We start from the raw sequence: 27,531 nt of genomic DNA on the forward strand, positions 1-27,531 counted from the left end.
AAAATGATTGAGCTTCGCTTTCATATTAAGTGGGAAAGGATACCACTATCTACCAGAGTCTGAGTGTAGATGACCAAAGTGGCTATCAATTTGAAAAATAAATAAGGAAAGACTTCTGGTACTCAGTCAAATAATATCATTCAACCACCACCTATTTATTAAAGTCAAGTTTATTTGATTACTTATTCCAGACAAATAAGGCTCATATGTACAACTAAGAAATAAAACAATCCAAATAAAGGCAGGAAAAATTAATATGAACCACACAAACATCTAGAAAGGAACAGCAGCTGCATTCATTTTATAGAATACTGTGAAGTAATGTAGCACCATTTACATCAAAGACAGCCTAAGTACTTTATAAGATAATTGAATCCATTAAAATGCAAAATAGCTTAAAAATCATAACAAACTTGATGAATTTTATGTTGAACTGATTTCAAATATAAAATTATATCAGAAAAATTATTTCAGAAAAAATAGGGAATCTAGAAAGGACATGACCTTGTACAATTCTTTAGAAAATCTCAAGGAAACTGTTATCGAGATTGGTTTTTTTCCATCATGTGCACTATTTGTTATTAGCATTACAACCAATTTAAATTCTAAGCTTTGGATGATTTGTTAGGCAGTTGTTTATTTAAACACAAACACTTTATACAAAAATACTTATTTTTAACTAAAACACTTCTATTTATTGGTCTGTTCAGTGTGTTCTGGCCTGAATGATAAACATGGAAGAGCAAATGAGAAATTTAAAGCTACTCAATTCAAAGGATTAGGACCTTTGATGACTACTTCTATTTTTTATAACTCATAATGATCATTCTAAGCTGTTTTACTGATGGATCTTAGATGAAATTTGAACTGAAGTTTGACCCTGTTAATGAATTTAAAATGGCATATGATAATCTGATAAACATTTTTCTAAATGCTAGTATGTTTCATCTGAATTATATAAAGAACCTTAAAATGCAGTGTTCCAGATCCTCTACCAACCCTTTACTAGTTAAGAGCCATAGGACATTTTCAGAAATACACCGTAGCAAAATCAAATAGAGGAAATTTGAAATATTCTAGGCTCATTCAATCCTAGTGGTTGCTACCTCCTTCCCCTCTTGGGAGTCATGAATCACTTTGAGAAACTGATGAGAAAGCTATGACCCCGTCCCCCAAAATGCATATAAACAAAAACTTCTTATATACAAAGGATTCATGATTCCCAAGTTAGGAATTCTCATTTCACAACTGTGGGACAATAGTGGAAAATAAGTTTAGCCTATTTTTTTTTTTTAAATTTTCTACTACAGTATAAAATAAGCACTTATTTTAAACACTGCCTTAAGATAAAGTTCATCTTATTTTAAGCACCAATAAACTTTGAAAATTCATTCTCTTGCCCGAATTTTACAAGGTTTTAAGGCAGTTACTTTCTATCTCAAATTAAGTTCCTAAGGTTTAAGCATTATCTATTTTCCTTTGATATATACTACTCTCCAGAGCTAGTCACTGAAAAATGATTAAAATCTAATACTGCATGAAAATGAACATGTGTCTATATACTGAAGAACAGGTTATGTGACTTTATGAAATGTATTTCTAGGTATAGTTTCACTTGAAAATCGATACATGTAGTGCCCCTGAACATAATGTACAATCTCAGATCACACTGTCTCCTTTTACTTCCCTGGAACCAGTACAATGGAGGCTTCTACCATGGTCATGAAATGTACTGAGTTCTTCCTACTTGTTAGGATGAGAAACACTTCACTTCTGAGCAAACCCCCATCTCAAAAGCATCTAATTAACCTCCATTACCCAAGAAGTTCAAGAATGCTATCCTTGAGGATTCTAACATTCAACCATTGACCATGGCTTAACATCATGCTGAATGGATCTTTAATCTAAGAGAAATGACTATATTATGACATTGGGTCAGATTTGTTGTTTCTTGTTAAAGAAAAACTCCACTGGCCACTCCAAAAAATGTTTCTATAACAGGGTAAACATGGATATATAAGAAATTCTTAAAGAAATGTTAAAGGATGATTTAAAAGCAGGGGAGGGGAAATACAGAAACACACAGACACTTCAAGTATATAAAATTTAATTAAATCCCTTACCAAAGAATTTTCAAAGTTTGAAGTCAAGTGACAGTTATTCAATTCTTTCATAATCATTCACTTTTGCTCAAATACGAGTATTGTAAAACAAATCCAAAATATCTGAATACAGGAAAAGGGTCAGCTAAGAGAATGACTCTGCCATGGAAGCTACACCTTGGTTATGGGATTTCATTCTCATCTTTTGCTGCTAGGTAAAAAGATAATAATGGAACAATTATTTTTTCCTTCTATGCCACATTTTTCTTTGTACAAGCTAAACACTAGAATTTGTATTTCAGAGACCTAGGGGTTGGGGAACAGGAGTGGGAGATGGAAGATACTGCTCTCTGACAATCTGAATTCAAGAACTTAAACTCAAAATAAAGGGCTTGCAAGTGAAAATGGACTGCTATTTCTCCACTGACTAGATGGCATCCCATGAATCCTATAAAATATACAACCAGGTACTTCTTCACTATTCAATGTACCATTCTGTTTTTCCTACTAGCCCACTGAATGTGGAGTGAAAGCTGAAGAACTGTAACATACACTGGCATTCCTGGCTGTGCAATCTATACATTTTCATTTTAAATATAATAATTCAAGCATAATTCATATTTAAAAAATTAGACTAAAGAGAGACAGTAAAGGTTTTAAAGGTTTCTCTTTGAAAAGATGGTATCTTACAGTACATACAAAAATACTCTGAAAATACATACGACTTCATTTACAAAACACTGAATCAACATATTACAAGAATTACATGGTTATGGATTTTAATAAACTGAGCATGCATTCATGAAACTTAAAAAATATTAAGAAGTGCATTGAAAAAAGCAGTGTAAAAAAAGACAACTCATATAGTTAAATAAAAATTACAAAGGTCCTGAGCCAATTAATGGTTGTTAACAATGTCATTCAAAAATGCCTTTAGAGTTCAATAAAATCCACTGCTTATTTCTGCATGCCTAGTCCATGAAGAAACTTTGAAGTTGTGGGGTAAATTATGGTCAAGGGATTATCATGCTGAGTTAATTTTACACTTCAAAAATACAAGTTTGCCATATGTGAAGGTATCTTGTTGATGGTGAAATGAGTTGATCCTTAGTAAAAAATACCAGTCAACTAACAAGAATGGCATGAGATAGTAGGATATGTAACAATTTCACCATTCATATACTGACTTTCAGTATCCTGGTTATATTTTGATTTTTAATAAAGATGCATTCAAAGGCCTCCATGGGAGGCAAAATACAGAGAATTTATGGTGCCCAACTCTTATGTAATCACTGGACTAATCCTCCCTGGTAACTATGCAACATTAGGACAGAAAGGCACACACAAAAAATACAAGTTTAAATATTCCATGTGCCATCTGGAAAAAAATAATTTAAATCAACAGAACAGACAATACATCTACACAAATGAAGGAAGCAGAAAAGATATCTCACATTCATTCATCTCAGGTTTCACAAACTGGCTTCAATACTAAAATAAATGCATTAACATTTGGAAAATTACAAAAAAAATTTTTTTCAACTTTTTCAGTTCTATACAATGATTAAAACATAAGACTTAAAAAAAAAAAAAAAAAAAAAAAAAAAAAAAAGGAAAAAGAAAGTGTTCAGCACTTGTATTATCGGTGTCCAAGTGGCCAAGAACTGGTTCCCATAAGAAGAGAAACAAACATTAAAAGTTAAGGCAGTAAAACCTCCAAATGCGAAGCCATAATACTGTAGATGACAATTTGATAGCAGGTGATCCTCAGAGGAGTGTATGTAGCAATCAGTGAGAGAATGCTACAGCATCTGCAGGTCAGTGTGAGAGTTCAAAAACCACTTCAAGGTCGTTAGGCTGATGACTGTAACTTTCAACTATTTTACGTATGACAGCCACTTCTATTTTGAAAAGAGTGGCTGCATCTATGCCACTATGTGATTGCATGCTCACTTAAGTGAGGAGGCACAGCTTTTACCGATTAAGGGTCAGTCGAATGGAATTTTTGATGACACGGATGTTATTTGCTGGAACTGGAGATGATGAATCTGGTAGTTCTTTACTTGGTAGTCTCTATTAGAAAGATATAGAAACAAAAAGGGAAAAGCACATATTTACTTATATATAAATAAATAAAGCATTATATATATATTATAAGTGTAAAATAAAAGGTCCAACTAATTTATCAGTCACAAAACTGTTTCTCTCCAAGTTCCTTAAGCTCCTAATTACTTAGGAATGTGTTGAATATTTCCTTCCAGTATTTTTTGTTACTAGGCATTTCTTGCTTTTGGAAGTTTTTTAAAAAAACTCACAGAACTGAAAAGTAGAGGGACAAGGGGAAAGGGCAGAAGTGGCACGAGGGTGAGAAGTTATAGAAGAGGACTCCGTTATATCAATTGCTTTTCCCGGATTGAGAAATGCACAGAGATCTTAAGCACCGCATACAAATAAATAAAATGAAGGTATCCATTCATCTATGATCCCCCCAAAAAACCTAGACCTTGGGTTAGGGATACAGCTCAGTTGGTAGAGTGCTTGCCTTGCATGCACAAGGTCCTGGGTTCAATCCTTAGCATGGCAAAAAAAAAAAAAAAAAAAAAAAAAGGACCTAGTCCTTAAAGTTAGGCAATGATACTACGATACTAGAAATAGGAAGTACACTCACTGTGACTAAACAGGAAACTCTTGGGATGTGAAGTGAAAAATGAGTGTTGTGGTGGAAAATCTGAATCTCAGTCATATCCCTCCACCAGTTTCTATAATATATTCATTAATCTCCCAACTATGAGATACATAATTTTTCAGGAAAACTTGTTTTTAACCTGGGTATGTAACTAATGACAGTGAAATTCAGGGACATCTTTGTGAGGAATTCTGAAGATGCTAAAGAATATTATATGATGAAGGCACAACCTAAGGAACTGAGAAGCAAAGAAAGACTTCTAAAAATACAGACCTGTGTGATGGATATAGTATCATAGGGGCTGGGGTTGTAGTTCAGTGGTAGAGTACTTGCCTAGCACATGTGAGGCACTGAGTTCCATCCTCAGCACCACATAAAAATAAATAAATAAAATAAAGGTATTGTGTTCATCTACAACTTAAAAAAAAGTATGTATTAAAAATATATAAAAAATATATATATTTAAAAAAAGAAATAGTTTCTTGTTAAGAAATTCTCTTGTGGTACATTGGCTAGACAAATTTCTTTGTATTTTCACTTCTATCAAAAAATTATGAAAACTTAAGGCAAAGATAAAAGTAGAGGATAGGGCAATGAAGACTCAGATGCCATAATCAAACTTCAGGCATTAATTATTAAAACTGCCACATTTGTCTGATTTACCCACTTATCCTTTAAATTTGAAATATTTAAAAACTCCAAACACATTATTTCATTCTTTAATATTTTAACAGCCATCTCAATTTTTTTCTTCCATAATCACACTTAATAATTATACACCTATAACTCTGACTTGTGCTAACAAAGCCTACAACTAATAGCCTGTGAGGATATCATTTTGCTTTCTAATGGCTAATACATCCTGGGAAACATCACAAGTTACAGTTGATTGCAATGAGAAGTACTTTATTATTTAATGGGGGGTAAAGATAAACTATTTTGTTCACTGTAAGTTCTCAGACAAGGGTTTTCTGTGATTTACACAAGACTGTTTTTTGAGCACCTGTTTGTTAGCTTACCATAATTAACTACATATTATTTGTTTCAATGGTAACTCTTCAAAGATTGAACTTTTAAGTTAAAATTCAGTGGCTCTTTGGCTCATGCTCTATTTAAAGGTACTTACTACATATATTGCTACATTTGGTTCCTCCAAAACATTAATACGTATAGTTTTTAATTATCAAACATAATTTTAAAACTAAGCAGCGGTACAAATGAAAACTATACTCTCAGATGTTGGTAATACCTATGATGAGCACCCTTTTCTTTGTTGTTTGTGCTGGTTATCAAACTCAGGGTCTCACATGGTAGGCAAGTGCTCTACCGCTGAGCTACACTCACCAGTCCTGTATCTTTAAAGATAAATAACAAACAAAGGATGAACAAAATCTAAAATCTTAACATTAATATCATAAAGTCTTTTTAAATTACTCCCTCTTTTCTCAATTTCTGAGTTATGTACAGTCAGGACTATATACTTGGTTTACTATCTCTATCTTTAACCCTAACTAGACAGCTGGTCTTTGAGAACAAAATCTTACCTTTTTCCAGTGTTGGTTTTTTTTTTTTGTTTTTTGTTTTTTTTTTTGCATCAGGGATTGAATAAACCCAGGGCCATTTAACCACTGAGCTATATCCCCAAACCCCTTTTTAGATTTTATTTTGAGACAGGGTCTCACTTAGTTGCTGAGGCTGGCCTTGAGTTTGTGATCTTCCTGCTCAGCCTCCTGAGCTGCTGGGTGTGCGCTACCATGCGCTAGGCCTCTCCAATGCTAGGTTCTTTTTTTTTTTTTTAAGATATATTTTTTAGGTGTAGAAAAACACAATACCTTTATTTTATTTATTTTTATGTGGTGCTGAGGATCGAACCCAAGGCCTCACATGTGCTAGGCCAAGTATTCAATCACTGAGCTTCTGTGCTACTGAACCCAGTTCCGTGCTAGGTTCTTAATAAGCTTTTTTTGTATATGTAGATTATCTATGAATTTTTACCTATGAATAAGACTATCTATTACCTTTTTGCGTGACGTATCAATAGTTGGAATAGGCATAGATTCTCCTCCAATGGCATCCTAAAAACAGATTATATACAAGTGAAAACTTTGCCATTTGCAACACTTACTCCTACTTGAAATAAAATATAAGGGGCTGTAATCATAGCTCAGTGGGAGAGCACTTGCCTACCATGTGTGAAGCACTAGGTTCAATCCTTAGCACCACATAAAAATAAAATAAAGCTATTGGGTCCACCTACAACTAAAACACTTACAAAATGTAACTAAAACCTGACAAATTTAACCTGACCTACTAATATAGGACTTTTCCTGATACACTGCTCTTTAAAAGTAAACATCCTGAAGCATATTACTATTATATTTACCACTGATTTTCTTTTTCTCTCTTCAGCAGCATGGGAGTCCTTAAATGCTGATTCAAGTCGAATAAACTAAAATATAAACATGAAAAATGAGTTGCTATTACATACCTGCAAAAACCATATAAATCCACATAAACTAAATAATTAATGATTAGGTTATCATCAAAACAGGGTGGTGAGGGAAGAGAATTTAAATTAAGACTGAATTCAATGGCCACTCTTCATTTTTACAGCTTTAGTGACCTTTTTAGTTAAATCAATAAATATAGCTTTATCACCACCTACTGGAAGCCGAGAATATCAACAGAACACAAGAAATATAATCTAATTACCAATAATGACTTGTGGAAGTCAAGGATAGATTTAGATATATAAGTAATTTGTACTTAGGATGAGCAAGTAATGTTCTGTTAGGGTCTGAGTTATTCTTTTCAAACTGTCAACTCCTAATTGAAAACTAATATGGCTATGGAAAACTGTGGGTTTCTTTAGCATCATCCTAACTTTAATAAAACATACTAAATCACCACTCAAGTTGTAACTTTACCTTCTCTATGTCTTTCAACCTTTTAGAAGTCCCATCTACAGATGGGGAATGAGATCTTTTGGGTGTAACATTCTTGGATATATTTGACAATCCATTTAGATGTGGTTGTCCCTGGGCAGGGTTGTGGGGTGTTGTGATTCTAGGAATGACATTTCGCCCTACTACAGTAGGAATAGTGCACACAGCTGGGGGTGATACAGCCTTCACTGTAGAGTCAACCTCTGAAAGGGAGAAAAACAACTTTAATAATTAAATACCTATGTAGTAGAATCATTCATAACACAGGTTTAGATACCTACTTGCACCGATGACTGGAATAGACAATCCTTGAGCTGGTGGGACACTCAGTGGCTTTTCCATAATTACAGCAGCAGGTTCAGAACTATTCCTAATAAAAGTGTTAAATTATAATCATTAAATTATTTAAATATTGCTTATTTTTCAAACTCTAATTTTAACAGAATTCCTTCAAGTACTTCTACTTTAAAATTTCAATGAAGGAAAAGGCAAAGGGTTCAGTGAGAATTAACAGAAAAATCTAAGCAGAAAACTTGTATAATTCTGTGTACTTAATAATTCCCACATGTTCCTAAAGCTCATACATCATATCTCACAGCACTACCACAAACTGTCAAATATTTCTAAACAAGAAACTGACTAGTACCTAGAAAAATAAAAATCTTTAATGATTTAAAAAGATATTTAGCAAAGGTATTGAAAAGTTCACATTATCCTCAAATAAGCAGAAGACTGAAAGGACAATTTTGATATACAGACCTTTCCGCTTCTCCTGCAGGACTTTCAGGTTTGGAAGTTTTGTTTGTAGACACTGGGGAATTAAAAGGTGTTCCATTATCAGTGTCTCTGGAACTGTCCAGACAACTACTATCCAGAGATGATCTTTTGGACTGAAGTCCACCTGAACACCGACTGACATCAGACAGGCTTTGCTGAAACAGAGGAAAACTATTAGGATTTCAAAAAACAAAAGAGAATATAAGGCTGGTTTTAATTTAAAAGCAAATCATCTTTTATGATTACTGAAGGTAAGGATTTTAATCCTTGACTGAATTGTCTATATCAGTCTCCTCTTAATCAGTATGGGAGATATAAAAATTCACATTTGGTTTCACAATCATGAATTTGACTGAATGAACTCACACTAGAGAACTGAGATTAGACTCACCTTTTTCTTCTTTTGAAGAATCTCTGCTGGAAGATAGTGATGAAGTTGTTTTTTCTTTACATGAGTTGCTTCAATTTTCATTCCCTCCTTTAGCATATTTATATTGTTTGCCTGTCTGTACACTGTAACAATGTTAAAACCACATTAAATGGAAACTTCTTTCTAAACAGGAGCTGTTCTTTTTTTTTCCCCAAATGTATATATATCTTTAATATTTTCCCAACACAAATGCATAGATGTAGACACCTCTTACAGAACAAATATTTCTAAAACATTTGCATTGTACCACAATCCTTTTCAAGAATTGACTAGTTTCCACAAGTCTATCTTCTCAGACTTTTTCATAATCGAATCTCATTAACAAAATAAATGGAAAAAAGACTTTTTCCAAATATTACTTTTTGCTATTTTCCCAAAAGGCAATCTCTGCATAATTAGTTGCTCAAGTCTAAACTAATTCTTATACCAGTATCCAAGATGCAATTCAAGTTCTCCCTCTTCCATAAAGTTTCTTTTATTATTGTAACCCATATTAATGACAAAACATCAGACTTCAGGAACTATCTACAAGTGTATCCTTACTGTACAGGGAGGGAAATTAGGTTCAACAACTCTGAACACCCTGACAGGACCAGAATACATACTGCTCAGGTTTTCATTGTACTGCTATTCACACCTTTTAAGAGAACCAGTTATAAGAATGATCACACAAATCACTTAATGTATTTTAATTGTGAATAGCCAATTAAATTATAAACCCAGCAAAGAAAGGGATGGGAGGCTTGTTTTGCAGAGCCACTACTGTAAAATGTAGTAAATTATTTAATCTTAGGTGTTTAAGTTTCTACTTCAGGAAAGGAGCATTTTGTAAATCTATTATAAACGGAGCTTCCCATCTTTCTCCTTTTTGAAAAATTTGATCCCCAATTAGAATGGAATAACTTATATCTGTTTTAAGTCCAGTGGTTATTTCACTTCCAATTGCTTATAAAGTAATTATCAGAGAACTTATTCAAATTGCAGATTTTCTGGTTCCATCCCCAGAGAGTGTGACTTGGTGGTTCTAAGTGAAGTATAGGAATCTGCATTATCATGATAAATGATAGGGCTAGTTCAAAAGAATTCAGAAAACCAGGAGAGTCAAGAATAATAACATGTATACCCTTCTAGATTAAACAACTCAGATTTATAACAAATATATTAAGATATTCCAAAGTGGTGTGGTTGGGGGCTAGATACAAAAGACATTTTTTTTTTTTTTCACTGATCTTGAAATACATTCAGAAAGTCTGATATTTCATCTAAAAGACATACAAATCAAGTCATCTTTATGACTATGGTTACAAATCCTGGCTATGCACACAAAGAACCATCTGTGGAGTTTAGGTTTCTTTCCTTTTTGTTTTAAAATAGATGATAATAAATGTACATGGTTCAAAACTCAAAGAATTTAAGAGTACTCTGAGATTTATCCCTGTCCCCTAGACACACTGGTTCTCCAACCTAGAAGCAACAATCTTTGACAACTTCTTCTTCTTTTTTTTCCTAAGTATCCTTCCAAAAATATTTTATGGATTTGTAAGCAAACATGCACTTATTTTTTTATTTATTTATGCAAATGCAGCACACTGTACACACTGTTCTGCAACCCCCTTCACTCCTTAATGTCTTGAAAATTGCTTCATTATGTCTACCCTTCTTAAATAATAACATAGATTTCCACAATATGAATGTACCATTTAATTTAAGCAACCGTGGAACTTAAAAAATTACAGGCAGTAGACCCTGTTCAGATGATACTGAGTCACAGCCAAGGTTGAAAATCACAGATCTGTGATGACAAAGTCTTACCTGTATCAGTAAATGACTGTATATCATATGTCAAGTCTATGTTAACACTTTCTGCATTTTCTACTCTCCGAAAAATTATCCCGAGGAACCACATTGATACGTAATTGTTGCTATAAAGTAAAATTTAAGAATTTCCATTAATTTTTATAACAATTTTACAGAAGCTATTTGGAATTAAAACTTAATCTCTATATCTCTATTTCATAAAGAGAGATTTCAGTGGGTTGACTAAGTTCTTAAAACTGACATCCATAACACTGGTGAAGCTGTCCTGTGTTGTTCTGAAAATGATTACGTCACTTTGAAAATGAAGATGCTCAATACACTTTGATGTTGAAGTCTATGGGCTATCATAGTAGTATACACTTATTTTTAATCCATGGTCACTCATACTCAGTCACATGTTTCACCTCCCCATCAATGCCTGTTATATGACAATCTTAGAACTGATCTGCATGCATATTCAAAATGACATTAAGAAATGTAATATTAAGAAACAACTTACTCTTTATGATGTTCTTTATTTCCTGGGAATGACTGGGGATTCACATGGGCAAGAGTAATAAATTCATTCCGTTCCAAGTTTCCAACAAGAACACGAATTTTAGATTCTACTAATCCAACCCTAAAATAGATAAGATTTTTTCTTAGGTCTATGTCAAATTTGGAAACCATACTTAAGTAAATCAAATAGTATATTAGCTATGGAGCCTTACATGTTCATTTAAAAACTTTAGTTTAACATAGTAGGGACTCTTTAAACTACCATTCAGATGAATGACAAATTTAATGAGTTGGGTGTTTTATTATCTTTCAAAAAAATTTTCCTTAAAAAAAAAAAAAAAAATTGATCAACTTAATGCATTCCTGAATCTAAAATTCCCTACCTTGGATAAGAATAGTCCTGATCGGAGTAAGAATAAAAACTCTTGGTTAAGCTGGTCCTTAATATGTTTCCACTTTCAATCTCATGTCTAAACTCAAAAGGCCAAGATATATTTAAATAATGTAAACAGAAATGCTAATATAGCAGGCACAGTAGCACACGCCTGTAATCCCAGCGGCTTGGGAGGCTGATGCAGGAGGATCATGAGTTCAAAGCCAGCCTCAGCAAGAGCGAGGTGCTAAGCAACTCGGTGAGACCCTGTCTCTAAATAAAATACAAAATTGGGCTGGGGAGCGGCTCAGTGGTCAAGTGCCCCTGAGTTCAATCCCCGGTACAGCCACCCCCCAACCAAAAAAAAAAAAAAAAAAAAAAAAATACAGGCCCATAATTTATAAACATAAAAACATGTTCCAATTTTCACAAAATTAATACTAGACCTTGCATTTTAAAAAGAAGTCACTAAATTCAAATCAGATGTTAGAAAAATATATAACATTTCATCAAATTTCTCCAACTTCATTTTCTATCTCACTTAAGGAATATGACTTAGGGGGCTGGAGTTGTAGCTCAGTGATAGAGCACTTGCCTAGCACAGGTGAGGCTCTGGGTTTGATCCTCAGCACCATATAAAAATAAATAATAAAATAAAGGTATTGAGTCCTTCCACGACTTAAAAAAAAAGAAATAATAATGTGATTAGTTCCAGCAATATTAATTTATTAGTGACCTTATAAATTAGAATTATAAGAACATTTAAGCTTTTTTTCAAACACCTGCAACACCTTGCACATTATAATTGTGCATGCTTCAACAGAAGATACACAAAAATCTGAGTTGGTCTAGTGTTATCTGAAAGGTTGGCAAACCTTTTCTGTGAAGGGCTACACAGTATATAATTTAGGCTTTGGGGGTCATACAGTCTCTGTTACAACTATTCAACTTTGTTATCAAGTATGGAAACAGCCATAGACAATATATAAGTGAATGAGCACTTGCTATTTCCAATGAAACTTAATGAACAGGTGGCAGGCTGACTTTGGCATAGGCTATAATTTCTAATCCCCTGATCTAGAAAAATACTTTGAAAATGACTGAAAGAGGCTCCAAATATTTTCAGGGTCCCTTTAATTACCAATGAAATAAGACTGAACTCTTGAAGCAACAATAAGACCTGTACTATGTTTTGCTTTTCAGATGTGAGGAAAGTTCAACCATTTCTGGTGGCCCAATAGTTCTGCCTGATGGATCTAGGCTGAGGGCATGAATTTAGATGCACCAGAAAGATATGCTCCATATCTCTTCTCTTTTGACAGAAACATACATTGTGAGATCTTCCATGCCATCATCTCCTAAATTTAAAAAGATAACATATCTTTGGATGTCTAGATGGAAGAAATCTTGATGGCAAGGATGGGAAACTAATTCTCAAACATTAACTCCGTGGCATTTCTTAATCACTGATGCTCTATGGTCATGTACATCAGCCACCAATAAGATGTAATAACTACAAAAATCCCAGGTACTTGGGAGGCTAAGGCAGGAATCCTGCCAAGTTCAAGGTCAGCCTTGGCAACTTAGCGAGACCCAGTCTCAAAATAAAAAATAAAAAGGGATACAGCTCAGTGGTATGGTGCCCTGGGTTTGATTCCTAGTACTGGGGGATGGTGAGTGGGACTGGGAGTTGGAGGGAGATAAAAGGAGAAATTAATTTTGGAAATCAAGGAAGAGAAAGTATTTCATAACTGGTAAAGCACCATATACATATACCAATTTCATTACACAGCAGATAGAGAAGTTGAATATAAGTCTTACCACTCTAGATGGTTTTCTTCTGTTGATGCACTGGCAGTTAATACTATATAATGTCTATGAAGAATTTTTCAGCAACAACCAGAAAAACAAGACAGAAACATTATTAGGGTCTGCTTTTCCATCATTACCTTTCTATTCTCCTTCCCAATGAACAAAAGAGCACAAGTACACAGTTTATAAAAATTACAGTATGCTCTGATTTTCATAAAATTATTTCTAGACCCTATAATTAAAAAAAAAAATCATTTAAAAAAATCACTAATACTGGATTAGTAGTTACTACTGGAATAAAGGAATTCTATTAAGACCAAGAATTTTTATTGACTTATTCTCTACCTTGCTTAAGAAATCTAAAAAACAGCTATCATCTACCATTTATTGACACATTGCACATTAACTCTGAAGTTAACATTCTTTTGGATTGCACACACACACACAGACACACACACACACACAGACACACACAAAATGCAAAATTTTCAAATACCTATACTTTTGAAAGAAATTTGGTGGTTCAAGTAATTTGGACCAATCTGATTTTCCTTGAAGAATTTCATCTGTAACTGCAAGACCTACAGAGAGGGAGGGAGGGAAGGAAGGAGAAAGAGACTGTTTTCTTGTATCACTCTACTCCCAACAAATTCTTTTGATACAAAATGTAAATACATTATGTTGTTTCTCAAAATACAAAAATTAAGTTAAACTAGAACTGGACTAGCTCAATTTTTGGTTACTTTTTGGAAAATTTTTAAAAGAAGTCGTAGAAAGAGTGTTATATAATTCTAATCATCAATTCATAGCTGCAATAGAGAATAAAATTGTCAACCAACCTTGTGGGAATATGAAAAGGGTAACAGGGTCAACATGTTTACCTTGTTTAAATTCTTCTACCATTACTGTTCGAGTTGATGTGGACACATTATACGTAGAATTCTGTTGTGGGTAGGCAGGGGTGATTATGGGCATGAGATGATACCTATCTGATGGATTTACCTGTGAAATTAGAAGCAGAATAATTGATCTATTCTCCTATTTCAGTTGTCCTCACTTCATTTCCCCAAAAGTCTGAAGAATATGAAATATAAATTTAATACTAAATTTCCCCCAATTCTAAGAAGCACATTTCCCCTCCCCAACTACATTTCTTTCTGAGGTTAGATTTGTCTAGTAATCAAAGTCAAAGGAACCTTTGCAGTTTATTTTTCTTCAGAAAAACTGTTACACTGATGGTGCACCTTACAAATAATAGTCATTCAGAACCAAGGATAATAGAGTATCATAATCATAAAAAGTATTATCTGGTCCAATGGTTCTCAATCCTTTTTCTGTGCCTACTCAATGGATGACTTCTCTCTGGTTAAGAGAGGAAGGAGCACTCAAGCTAAAAGCCAATTTAAATGCAAGGTACATAAGAATTATGCTATCTTGGAAATAGGAATTTGGTTTAAATTGTACTGCAAGGTAACTTTTTATATACTTCAGTACTTTATTATTAGTAACTACCTGAGAGACAATTTTTCACAATGGATTATGACACTGTGGTTGATATACCCTCTCATTTAGTCTTACATAGGCAATTTTTTAATGACATAACATTTGGATCAGCATTAGAGATCCAAATCATCTGCACCAAAAAACACAGCAAAGGGAAGGAAAGGAGCATAGCTATACAGAAGGGAGATAAATGGAAACGAGGTGCATTATCTTTAGACTATAATTTAGAGAAATGTTCTTTCCCTAAAAGGTTTAATGAAATTCCATAACAAATTACATACCCGAGGATCCCAGACAGGTAAATTCAAATTGCTTTCTTCTGGTTGCTTCAACAGCACAGGATTTGGCCATTCCCTAATGTGAATGAAGCGAATTAACTTATATAGAATCTCACTTCAGATACTGTATGAAATATTAAAAACTAAAATAGACTGTTACAACCTTCAAACAGTACATGTTTTGGGTAACTGGAGAGAGGGAAAGGAAAGGAAAGGAAAGGAAAGGAAAGGAAAGGAAAGGAAAGGAAAGCAAAGCAAAGCAAAGCAAAGCAAAGCAAAGAGGCAAGGGAAAAATATACACAGGAAAACTATTTTTAGGCAGTGTTTTTTAAAAGGGCAAATAGTTGCTTATTAGTTATAACTAATTGATACCTGAATCTTTCCATTTCTTCTCATTTACTTTCACGGATTTAATTTTGGTAATTTAATAACAGCAACAACTAACATTTACTGAAAATACTAACAAAATCAATGTGGTAGTTATGATTATCATCTCCATTTTACAGATGAGAAGAGTTTAAATCACCTCTGCATAGCTGGTAATGTGCAGAGTCAAATCTATTGTAACTATTCTTGCAAGCTAAAAATCCACATTTACAATTATTGTGCCATGGTATATTTGTTCACAAAAAAAGAAATGAGTTGGGTGTGGTACAGCATGCCTATAATCCCAACAACTCTGGAGGCTGAGGCAGGAGGATCATAAGTGTAAGGCCGGCCTGGGAAATTTGCTATGACCTGGTCTCAAAAAAAAAACAAAGGGGGCTGGAGATATAGCTCAGTGGTAAAGTGCTTGGCTAGCATGCTTGAGGCCCTGGGTGGAAACCCCAGTGTCTGTCTCTGTCTGTCTGTCTGTCTGTCTCTCTCACACACACACACACACAAGGTGAAATCCAGTCACTTGTGACAACATGAATGGAAATGGAGGTCATTATGTAAAGTAAAATAAGTCAGGCACAGAAAGACCAATGCTGCATCATTTCATTCATATGTAGAAACACTGACCTCACAGAAGTTGATAGAGAAGTTAAAAGTAGATTAGAGGTTATCAGAGGTTGGAAAGAATAGGTCAGATAGAGGGTTAGGGAAATGCTGGTCAATGGGTACTAAGTTACAGTTACATAAGAGAAGCACATTCTAGTATTCTATTACACATGCTATAGATAATACTCATTGTATTATGTATTTCAAGAAAGATAAAATAATTTGAACATTTTCGCTCAAAAAAAAGTTTGAGTAGATACATTTACCATATTTGAATAGTATGCAATGTATACATGTAACATAATAATACATCATGGTACCCTATAAATACATACAATTTTTAGGTGTCGATTTTAAAAGTTAAAGGAAAAAGAAAAGTGTTATATAGATGTCCCACTATCAACTCCCACGAATTTGATGTTTCAAAATTTTTAATTTAAGGAATATAAAACAAGAGAAAAAGTTCATGTACAGATCTTAAATTTCTAAATAAAATGACATATAGACAGAAGTTAGTAAATATCAAAATACATATATGAATACTTACCACTTGGAAAAAACTAAAAAAAACTTATGAACTAAGGTAGAAGCTGCAGCATTTGGATACAATTGGCAAGTTCTTGCAACTAGCATTGCCCAGGAGACACCACCAAGAAATCCCAGCATGTTGGAATAAATACCACGTCCTAGAAAATTAAATATATTTGTTAATTATTGTTTAGATCTACTATCCTTGACATTCAATCGGATAACTTCATTCTTAAGACGTGTTTAAAACTTTTCCCCTATTGACACATTAAAATTGATATGCAATGCTTCATGCTAGGCCCACAGTCAATTGTAAGCTGCTCCTCTTACTACCTCTATTTTGCCTTCTAATACAGACACCTCAGTTCCCTGTCTCAGTTCCAACTGTATAGCTGGGCTCTACTGTTATTACATTGAAATTTCTCATCTTTTAATATTTGGAGTTTAGAGAAAAAAAGAATCAGTAAAGGCATCTGGAGGGTCTATAAATGGGGAAGAATGAACATTTCATAAATAATCGTACTCATGGGTAGTATTTTAAAATCAAGTGTAAAGTTGGCAGTTAACTTCAGTGTCTCACAGAATCTGGTACCTCTCCATAAAGTACAACATATCATTGATACACTCATTTCTCATAAAATTGTTTCTTACGGCAACCTATAAAATATTATTATTACCTTGTTTCACCAAACCTAAGATGCTCTCAATTACATAACATTATTTTGTGTCCCACTAAGAAAGGGGGAGGGGAAATCAACTACAAAATGCCAATTTTGGACATGTTAAATGTAAAAAATATGCATCTAAGAATTGATAAAACATGGTATTTAATTTGTAAGGAAAGACAAATTGTTGTTACTGGGGAGGCTGAGGGAGAAAGATAGCAAGTTTAAGGCCAGTTTGGGAAACTTAATAAGACCCTGCCTCAACATGAAAATAAAAAAGCTGGGGATATAGCTCAGTGGTAAAGCACTTGTCTAGCATGTGCAAGGCCATGGGTTCAAATTCAGTAACACACACAGCAAACTGTTCATCTTATTTCTTCACTGCATAACATACTGGAACCTGAGGACAAAGTGCACTGTTCAATATGGTAGCCACAAGCTGCATGTGGCTATTTTTTTTCTGTTTTTTTGGTTAACAGTTTTAGTGATATAATTCACATACCATAAGATTCATCCATTTAAAACAATTCAGAGTTTTGCAACCACCAGCAGTCTCTTCTAAACATTTTCTTCACCCCAAAGACAAACCTTTAATAGTGACACCTCTCCTCTTCCCCTTAATTCCCCCAGAAGTAGGTAGCCATTAATATTAATACACTTTATGTCTCCACAGATTTACCTATTAAGGTCATTTCATATAAATGGAATCATACACTATCTGGTCTTTTATGATCAACTTCTTTCACTTAAAATGGTTTTAAGCTTCATATATATTGTAACATGTATCAGTACTGTATTTCTTTCTGTGGCTAAAAAATATGCCAGTGTGGATAGGCTGGGGTTGTGACTCAGTGGTATAGTGCCTGCCTGGCATGTATGAGGTCCTGAGTTTGATCCTCAGCACCACATACAAATAAATAAATAAAATAAAGGTCCAGTCCATTAACAACTAAAAAAAAAAAAAAAAAAACATTAAAAAAAAAGAGCTTAAAAAATGTCAGTGTGGATGTATCACCTTTTGTTATTCATTCATCAATTTGTGGACATATGATTTTCACTTTTGGGCTATTATCAATAATTGTGCTACAAACATTTTCATATGAGATTTTGTGTGCACATGTTTTCACTTCCCTTGGGAACTATTTAGCTTTAAATTTACTGAAATGAAATACAAATTTAAAGTTCAGTTCTCTGGTTGCACATTTCAAGTGCTCAGCAGTCAAAAGGTTACGTGACAACACAGATAAAAAAGATTTCCATAACTGCACAAAGTTTTATTGGAGAGTGCTGTTTTAAACTATGTAAAATCTGGTGTCAGAAGTGCAGAACTTTTTAAATGTACAGTCACGAGCTGCATAACAATGTTTCAGTCAATGACAGACCACATATGATGGCATTCCCACAAGACTACAATGGAGGAAATAAACTCCCACTGCCTCGTGAATACATAGCTGAAGAAGAAGCAAGAAAAAAGAAACAAAACTGCAGAAGGAAAAAGAACCACCACCATCAAGAAAATTCACATTAAAGGGTTTAGCAAAAGCTTTTGCAGACCTTAACAAGCTCCTTAAAAAGTCTGAAAAACAAGGAATGGGGATATAGTTTAGTGGTACAGCACTTGTTTGGCATGTGGGAAGCTTTGAGTTCAATCCCCACTACTGAAAAAAAAAAACAAAACAAAGAACTGAAAACATGGACCCGCAACACTCAAATTTTTTTCATTAATGGGAAGGAATATTCATGGTACATTATCTACTTATAAGCAAATCAATGATGAAAACATGAAACAAACAAGCATATGGATATATTTCCAAAAAGAGTAATACCTTCCCAAGAAAAGTCTGAGTAGGTCCTGAGGGAGGTATTCCAGAAAAAGGTACTGTTATTACAGGTGATTACAGCTCACGCATACTGGTTGTAAGGCCCTTCCAAGGGAATAAGATGTGAAGATGGAAAACAGTAATTTTTTTTTTGGTTTTGGGGATTAAACTCAGGAGTACTCAATTACTGAGCCACATCCCCAGTCCAATTTTATATTTTATTTAGAGACAGGGACTCACTGAGTTGCTTAGAGCCTCACTTATGCTGAGGCTGGCTTTGAACTCATGATCCTCCTGCCTCAGACTCCCAAGCCGCTGGGATTACAGGTGTGCACCATGGCACCTGGCGGAAGACACTGATGATCCTGATCCTACGTAGGCCTCCTGTGTCTTAATTACTTAAAAAAGTATTAAAGCAAAAAAAAAAAAAAAAAAAAAAAAAAGCATACATTTTAAATTTTAAAAAGCTTATATAATAAGGATATAAGGAAAAAATATTTTTGGCTAGGTGTAGTGACACACACCCATCATTCTCAGTGACTTGGGAGGCTGAGGCAGGTGGATCACAAGTTTGAGGCCAGCCTCAGCAACCCTATCTTAAGAAGGTCTAGGTCTGGGGATGTGGCTCAGTGATAAAGCATCCCTGGGTTCAATCTCCAGGAACCTCCCCCACAATTATTTTTCTTTATAAAGCTGTACAATATGTTTATTTCTGTTTTCTTTTAAGTGACAGGGTCTTGCTATATTTGCCCAGGCTGGCCTTGAACTTCTGTGCTCAAGTCACCCTCCTGCATTTATCTTCCAAGTAGCTGGGACTACAGGCATGAACTACTATGGTCTGTGTTCTAAGCTAAAGATATTACAAGAGACCAAAAGTTAAAAAAAAAAAAAAAAAATTGGAAAGTTTGTTAAAGCAAAAAGTCACAGTAAGCTAAGATTAATTTATAACTGGAGAAAGAAAAAAACTTGTTTATAAATTTAGTGCAGCCTTAAGCATACACTGTTTAGTCTATAGTAGTATACAGTAATGAAAGAGATTTTTATATTCACTCACTGCTCACTGACCTACTCTGAGCAACTTCTATTTCTGAAAGTTCCATTCATGGTAAGTGGCTTATTCAGATATACCAATTTTTTTTTTTTTTATCTTTTGAATTATATTCTATTTTCTATGTTTATATATTTTTAGATATATGAATACTTATGTTGTGTTACAACTGCCTACAATATTCAGTACAGTGATAAGCTGCTTATGTTTGCAACCGAGAAGCAATAACTGTATAACCTAGGTGTATAGTAGGTTTTATCATCTAGGTTTATGTAAGTACATTCTATGATTTTCATACAACAATGAAATCATCTAACAATGCATTTCTCAGAATGAATCACCATGGTTAAGAGACATATAACTGAAGTTACAAATAATACAGAATGTCCTATGCCAGCACCAAGGGTCTTTCAAGTTCTGAGCGCCTGGGTGAAATCTAAGATAGAAGGTTATAGGGAGCTTCTAATTTTCCTTCCACCGTAGGAAGGTGGAAGGAGAGTCACATATCACAATACCTTAATCATTATACTTGAAAAATAACTATTTCTAAATCTACTGGCCCTCAATCCTTAATAGTTATCAACAGGCTCAGAATTTCCATGTGTGCTATCACTAGCAACAGAAAACTGGAATTTTATAATGCAAACATGAAAGACTTGGATACTTACGTTTTGCCCATAATTTGACTGCTCTTAGGGTGAGTCTAAAAGTTTCTTTATTTGGCACTAAATGCAAAATTTCATCAGTAACTCTACATCCTGAAAAACAAAAAATATTCATTTTCCACTGTGCAACAAAACTCAATTAAAATGCCCTCCTAACCTCCAGACTCTCAAATGCTAACAATATGAAAGGTATATGTCAGGGTTCATTTTCTACATGTATTTGAAATTTAGCATTCACATATAAGAAAGTACTTTGCTTTTGAAGAATTAAAAGTGTATGGGAAATGAAATCCAGTATTAAAAGAGATGGTTCTAAGTATGTTTTTAGTTTTTTTCCACATTTGACTTTGTTAAATACATGCAAGTTGTGTAACTGTTCTTGCTTCAACACAAACCTTATTCACAAATAGTATGATTTATTGTTACATTCTATCTATAAGTATAGCAATTAAACAAGATACTTAAAACTAATGGTTCTCAAAGTATAGACTATGGACCCTTTAGAATGTGTGAGGTCAAACCCATTTTTATAATACCAAGGCATTCTTTGTCCTATTCACTATGTTAACATTTGCACTGTTGGTACAAAAGCATCCCTGTTAGTACTTTTGCAGGGAATGGGGCAGTGGCAACAAAGTATATACAATACATGATTTACTAACACACACAGTTAAATAAAAGGATAAATAACTATGATAGTATGAGCTGTAGGTTGAACTACCTGTTTGTTTTTTTTCCCCAAGGAACATCAATTTTACTTGAAGGTATGATTGACGAATAAACTATGGTTATTTACAGTCAGGTATTTAAAAATGACCTAAGTAAGCTCCTCACTTCAAGGAAACCAAATGACACGATTTATTGCCAATAAAAAAATATAAATTAGAATTTTGGATAATGTATATCTGCTACTGTGACCCTGGCAGACTTCTAAAAAAAATTGATGGTGATAATAATGAATGCAATTCAGAAAATATTTTAAACTGAAATGTTTAACATTAACATTAACATTTGGAAGATATAAATAACTCTGAACCAGTATTTTCCAAATGACTAAGGCGTGATATAGTATAAAACCATGCATGAGGAAAAGATCCATTCAAAGGAAAAAACAGCAAATTTTAATATGATAGTATAAAATTTCAATTGGTATGGTTTTAGATTCCATACTCTAATTAACCTTTTAGAAACAATCAGTTTTATTCAGCAATAAAAAAAAGGAACAAACTACAAATATGGATGAAATTTACGAACATGCTAAGTGAAACAAGTCAGACACAAAGGATCACATATTACATGATTCAATTATATGAACTGTCAGAAAAGGCAAATTATAGAGACAGAGGATTAGTGGTTGCCTGAGATGGGAGGGGTTGGAAGGGAAAATGATGGCAAATGGGTATGAGGGATCTTTTGAGAATGATGAAATGTTCTAAAATTGGATCATGGTGTACAACTCTGTTAATACACTAAAAGACTATAGAACTGTACATTTGGAAAGGATAAAGTTTATGGTATGTAATTATATCTCAAAAAAACTGTTAGGAAGAAAAAAATTGTCGCTGGTCATGTTTTGGTATAGTATCAAAGAAGAAAAACTACAATTATCTGAAAAGGTTTAAAACATTCCCCCCTTTTCAACTTTATAGTGAAAGGCCAGATTTTCTTCTTATATTTTATCAAAAACAAAATATTATAAGAGGTTGACTACAGAAGCAGATAGAATAACTTAGCTATCTTTTATTAAGTCAAATATTTAGATTTGCAAAAATTTAAGTCATTTTTTTATATACAAAATTTATTTCCTTAACTAGCAATAGATTTATTACTGTTATTTCTATGAACTAATAATTACTTTTAAAATTCGGTTTTATTTCTAATATGGTAAATACTGACCTATATAATCCACATAAACAAAAGCACTTTGTAGTTTTCTATAAATCTTCTTAAGAGTTTAGAGGTCCTGAGAGCAAGTTTGTGAACCATAAACTCAAAACATAAACAACGTTTCAAATTAAATTTGTGGTTTTTGCGATGCTTAAATATGGTCATATTATCTGTACATTATCTATGTAAAGAAAATTACATCATCTGATATGTGTGTACACTGGGAATTGAACCCAGGGTCTTTCCCATGCTAAGCACATGCTCTACCACTGAGCTACATCCCCAGCCAACTTGACTTGTAACAGAGTGATTCCAATCCCTAAAAGAGTTCATTAATACTTCTACAAAAAGAGCTCTATTTGTTTTCAAGCAGTATCTGAGATTTATTTTTAGAAACTTACCATTTAAGCTGCGAATACACCTTATATCAAGGCTTCTCAGGCGAGAGTCGTCTCTTAGATCTAAATTATCTGATATGGTTTGTATTGCCAGTCTTGCAAAGACTAGATCAATCTTTGGAAAGAGGTAAAAAAAAAAAAAAGAGAAAAATATTACTTTTTCTCCTTCCAGTCCATCCTCCCCCACCCCACCTCAAAAATATAAAAAGTTCTAATTATTAACTGGGAAGTTCTATCAAAACTTCAAAAGGCATATGCAGGTAATCTCACTTGAGTGAAGTTTTACAGTAATTAAAATTTCTAGTTATGGTAAATATTGTGATATTTAGCAAATATGCCAAGCATTTAAAAAAAAAAAATCTTTTGATTGGATTTCTAAATAAAGATGGAAGACCCTGCACACATTTACATTCACTCCTTCTTGAAACCCAACCAAAATATCAGAAATTTTGTTTGGTTTAATTTGAATTTGAAGGCATAATCCAATAGGACAGAGAGATAGAGACAGCAAGAGCTATGAAAGCTAGAAAGCAGATGAACAAGTAGTAATAGTCCCAGAAGACCTAGCAAAGCAGATATAAAACACATTTGGGAACTAAGGACAGACAACTATAAATACATCATAAATAAAAAGGAACATTTAGAAAATAAAAATTATTCCTAGAAATTAAAAACAGGACAATAGAAATGAAAAAGAAAAGCAAGCTTAAGACAAAAAAACACCAAAAAAGCAGAATAAAATTAAGAAGATGTGATTAAAGCAGGCTGCTCTGGAGAACCAAAATAAGCATTTAAGTAGTGGGGGTTGGGGGTACAAAAACAGAAAATGCCATAGAATTCAATAAAAGTTCCAAGAACTAAAGGATGAAACTTCCAAACTGAAAGAGGATGACTGATTGCCTACTAGCACACTGGCTGAAATGGCACTAGCTTAAGTACATCACCATCACCATGAATTTTACAACTATGAAGACAAAACCAAAAAACCAAAAAAAAAAAAAAAAGACAACAAACTTCCAAAGAGACAAAATTGGCATATACAAAGAATGAGGAATCAAAATGGAAAATGGTAACGCACTTTTCAATGCAGTATGGAAGCTAGAAGATAATGAAGAAAAGCCTTCAAATTTCTGAGAAAAATCATTTCCTACCTAGAATACTATAATCAGCCAAATTATCAATTTAGTTTAAGAATGGAATGAAGACATCTTTAAAACATGCAACATATTGAAAAATGTGCTTTTTCAGTAAGTTAGTGGATGTGCTCCATTAAAATCAGAGTAAAAAAGAAAGAAAAAAATTCTAGAGAAGCAAAAGGAAATTACAAGATATTGGCAAAGGAAGATGCCAGGATGACAGCTATACACTAAGTCACAAAAAACAATCAACTTAGATTGCAAGAGGGGAAAAGACTCAGTTTTTTTTCAAGATGATAATGACATAATATCTGGTGAATCTAAACTTATTTAAAGGAGATTCAGACAACTTGGGAAGACTGGGTTTAAACTATTCACAAACATAAAAACCCAAATAATAATTTACTTCTAAGGAAACAAAATATCACACAAAGAATGGTAATCTAGTATGCTCAGTGCTCAGCTCTGAATACTGCTTGTAAGATCATAATAAACAGATTATTGCTCCAACTAAAATTATAATAATACAATTATTTTAGATTATGAGATTATGAGAAAAAGAAAAGTATATATAAAAATCATGGGGATAGAGAGAGAGGTTTGTTCATTTACCATGGTGAGATGCTAAAAGAAATGAGAGAAAGGCGAGGGGAAATTTAAAGATTACTACTTAATTCTTTAAGATATGTGCCTACATGGATGCATCTGAGGCACATGTCTTGTAATACCAGCTATTTGGGAAGCTGAGGTAGGAGGATCATAAGTTTGAGGTCAGCCTGGGCAACTCAGTGAGACTCTGTCTCAAAATAAAAAATAAAAAGGGCTGGAGATGTAGTTCAATAATATGGTACCTCTGGGTATCATTCCCCAGTATCAAGGGGATAAAAATATGTGCCTATGTTAAGTCTGATTATAAGCAAAACAAACAACAAAAATGTTTTCAAACCAAAAAACAGTTCCATTATCAAGTCAGAAAAATACTGAACACTTACTTCAATACCATCAAATTCAAATTTTATAACAGGTACAAAAGCATCTTCTACAGCCTACAAAAGAGGAAAACAATTATAACACACAGGTTAATCCTCTCTCTATCCTTCTTAAGTGCCAATAATGTAAATGTCTTTGCTTCTAATTTGTATTTTAACTCAACTGAAGAATGTTGTTCATCTTACATTCAGGTTAAGGACTTCTACTTTGTGACCTGTGTTACTTAAGATAAACAAAATGCTTATGACAGTAGATATTAAACATCCTCCTAAAAATATTTGTCAGAAGATGGAAAGCAGACTGTTGTCATTAGGATACATACTATTTCTTGGGTCTAAATTGAAAACTGATTATTTAAAAAGAGCATTAGTGTTAGAAGTTTTAAAATAATCAGAACTCTTTTTTTTTTTTTCTTTGCAGTACTGGGAATCGAACTCAGGGCCTTTTGCTTGCAAGGCAAGCACTCTACCAGCTGAGCTATCTCCCCAGCCCCAGAACTCTTGACTAATAAAAAAATTGCATTTGTAGGAATAAGGCCAGTAAATACAAATTATTGGTACTAAAATTTTATTTGTTGAATAAATAGCTAGATATATACATTATACAGTTATTAACTGAACCTTACACATAATAGCACACATAATTTGATAATGTATCAACCATTTATCAGATACTAGAGTACATAGTTTATGTAAATTATCTCATCAATCCTTAAAAAAAAACCTTATAAAAATGTTATCACCATATCTTTAAAATAAAGATAAAATATAGATGAGAAAACTGAGGCTCAGAGAGAATAGGTAACAACTAAGGTCTAAGAAGAGCTAAAAGTGATATTCTAGATGCAAACCCAGGTTTGTATAATTATAAAGCTTATGTTCTTAACTTTATGTGTTAGTTTAACAAAACATAGCAACTTTTTATGAGGCATTTCAATAATCCTAAGACCTAGGATAATTAGGTCATTAATTTTAAAATATCAAATACCAGAGGATACTTACTCTTAAGTTTCTAATTCCATCTTGATGTTTCAATTTTTCAAAAAAAGACTGAAAAAAATCAGATCTTTCCACGTGTCTGGGAGCTACACAAAGTGCATCAATGTCAGCTCCTACAAATCAAAATATTTCTTATGAAGAAAAGCATACTATGTATTACATTTTCATTAAAAGTTCATGCAAACATATATACAGAACAAAGTAAGGAAGATGTGTATAAGAAAAATGTTAAAAAAGATTAGTTTTGAGTAGTGATAATGGGAATTTTTCTTTTACATTTTCTAACTGAGAACAACAAATAAGCATTTATTCAAAGTTCTTATCACTAGAACATAACCAAAATCAGTTACCTTTGGTGTGTACTCCAAGCCTATAGGATCCAAATGTGAAAATTTTACCTCCAACAGTAGCCACAACAGAAGGTGGGAGATTCTAAAATAAAATTATACAAAAGGTATTCAATATTTCAAGTTATATGTATAAAAAGTGTCTATACATTCTACTGTCATGTATAACTAAAAACAAAAATTTTTTAAAAAGTAACTAAATGCTTACTGCCTTTACACAGTACATTTGTCAACTTTGGTTAAGATGAGATCTGTTAAGGTACTTCAGGGATCTTTTGGTTGTGACATGAAATAAACAGGTGTATCCAAAGGGAGAACAAAACATTCAGGTCCACTACACATGCCCACATCTCTACCTCTTTATCTTAAAAATAAGTTTTTTTTTTCTGATCACTTGACTCTACCTGACCCCTCCAAATCCCTACCTTTGGATTCATCATTTTCAACAGTCAACGGGGAACTCTTAACTACCAAATTAATGAGCTTTCAATTGTTTATAACTTGATACTCTCAGTCTATCCCATTTCCCCTTAATGTATGTTTAATTTCTTGACTCTAGTTCTGCAAGCTTTCTCAGGAAAGTGAGGTCATTCTTGACATATCTTTATGAGAGCTAATCTAACAACTTCAATTAATAGTTCTATGATTGTACCATAATTAAAAAGTTACTTTTCACCCTCCAGAGCTGCCTATCAGATATTTTCAGGCATCCTGGTCCACTTGAATATCCATTCCTCAAACAAGCAAAATATTCTATTATAAAAACCAACATCCCTCTTGATTTCTCCATTTCTGTTCTCATTATTCTTACTGCCCAAACTTATTATTTTGGTTAATTCTTAG

At 33.4% G+C, this 27,531-nt stretch overlaps 1 protein-coding gene across 2 annotated transcripts in view; it reads right to left on the reverse strand.

Moving 5' to 3' along the window:
• Positions 1-3,738: 3,738 nt before the first annotated feature.
• The window catches only part of PAPOLG (poly(A) polymerase gamma), a 30,378-nt gene continuing 6,585 nt past the window's right edge, over positions 3,739-27,531 (reverse strand). Inside the window, exons 4-22 of one of the 2 annotated variants that reach the window (XM_079109701.1) lie at positions 26,692-26,773; positions 26,345-26,454; positions 25,346-25,399; positions 23,221-23,332; positions 20,936-21,025; positions 16,754-16,892; positions 15,226-15,298; positions 14,323-14,443; positions 13,938-14,022; positions 13,451-13,504; positions 11,258-11,377; positions 10,753-10,862; positions 8,902-9,023; positions 8,493-8,665; positions 8,015-8,103; positions 7,716-7,936; positions 7,172-7,237; positions 6,807-6,863; positions 3,739-4,175 (exon numbers count right to left, since the gene is read on the reverse strand). In XM_079109701.1, coding sequence (XP_078965827.1) covers positions 4,077-4,175; positions 6,807-6,863; positions 7,172-7,237; positions 7,716-7,936; positions 8,015-8,103; positions 8,493-8,665; positions 8,902-9,023; positions 10,753-10,862; positions 11,258-11,377; positions 13,451-13,504; positions 13,938-14,022; positions 14,323-14,443; positions 15,226-15,298; positions 16,754-16,892; positions 20,936-21,025; positions 23,221-23,332; positions 25,346-25,399; positions 26,345-26,454; positions 26,692-26,773 — 1,977 coding nt within the window. In that variant the 3' untranslated portion in view covers positions 3,739-4,076. The remainder of the gene's footprint in view (positions 4,176-6,806; positions 6,864-7,171; positions 7,238-7,715; positions 7,937-8,014; positions 8,104-8,492; positions 8,666-8,901; positions 9,024-10,752; positions 10,863-11,257; positions 11,378-13,450; positions 13,505-13,937; positions 14,023-14,322; positions 14,444-15,225; positions 15,299-16,753; positions 16,893-20,935; positions 21,026-23,220; positions 23,333-25,345; positions 25,400-26,344; positions 26,455-26,691; positions 26,774-27,531) is intronic. The other variant, XM_079109702.1, reaches the window with a different exon arrangement.

Source organism: Sciurus vulgaris, assembly GCF_902686455.1.
Source record: "Sciurus vulgaris genome assembly, chromosome: 14".
In the NCBI taxonomy this organism is placed as follows: domain Eukaryota; kingdom Metazoa; phylum Chordata; class Mammalia; order Rodentia; family Sciuridae; genus Sciurus; species Sciurus vulgaris.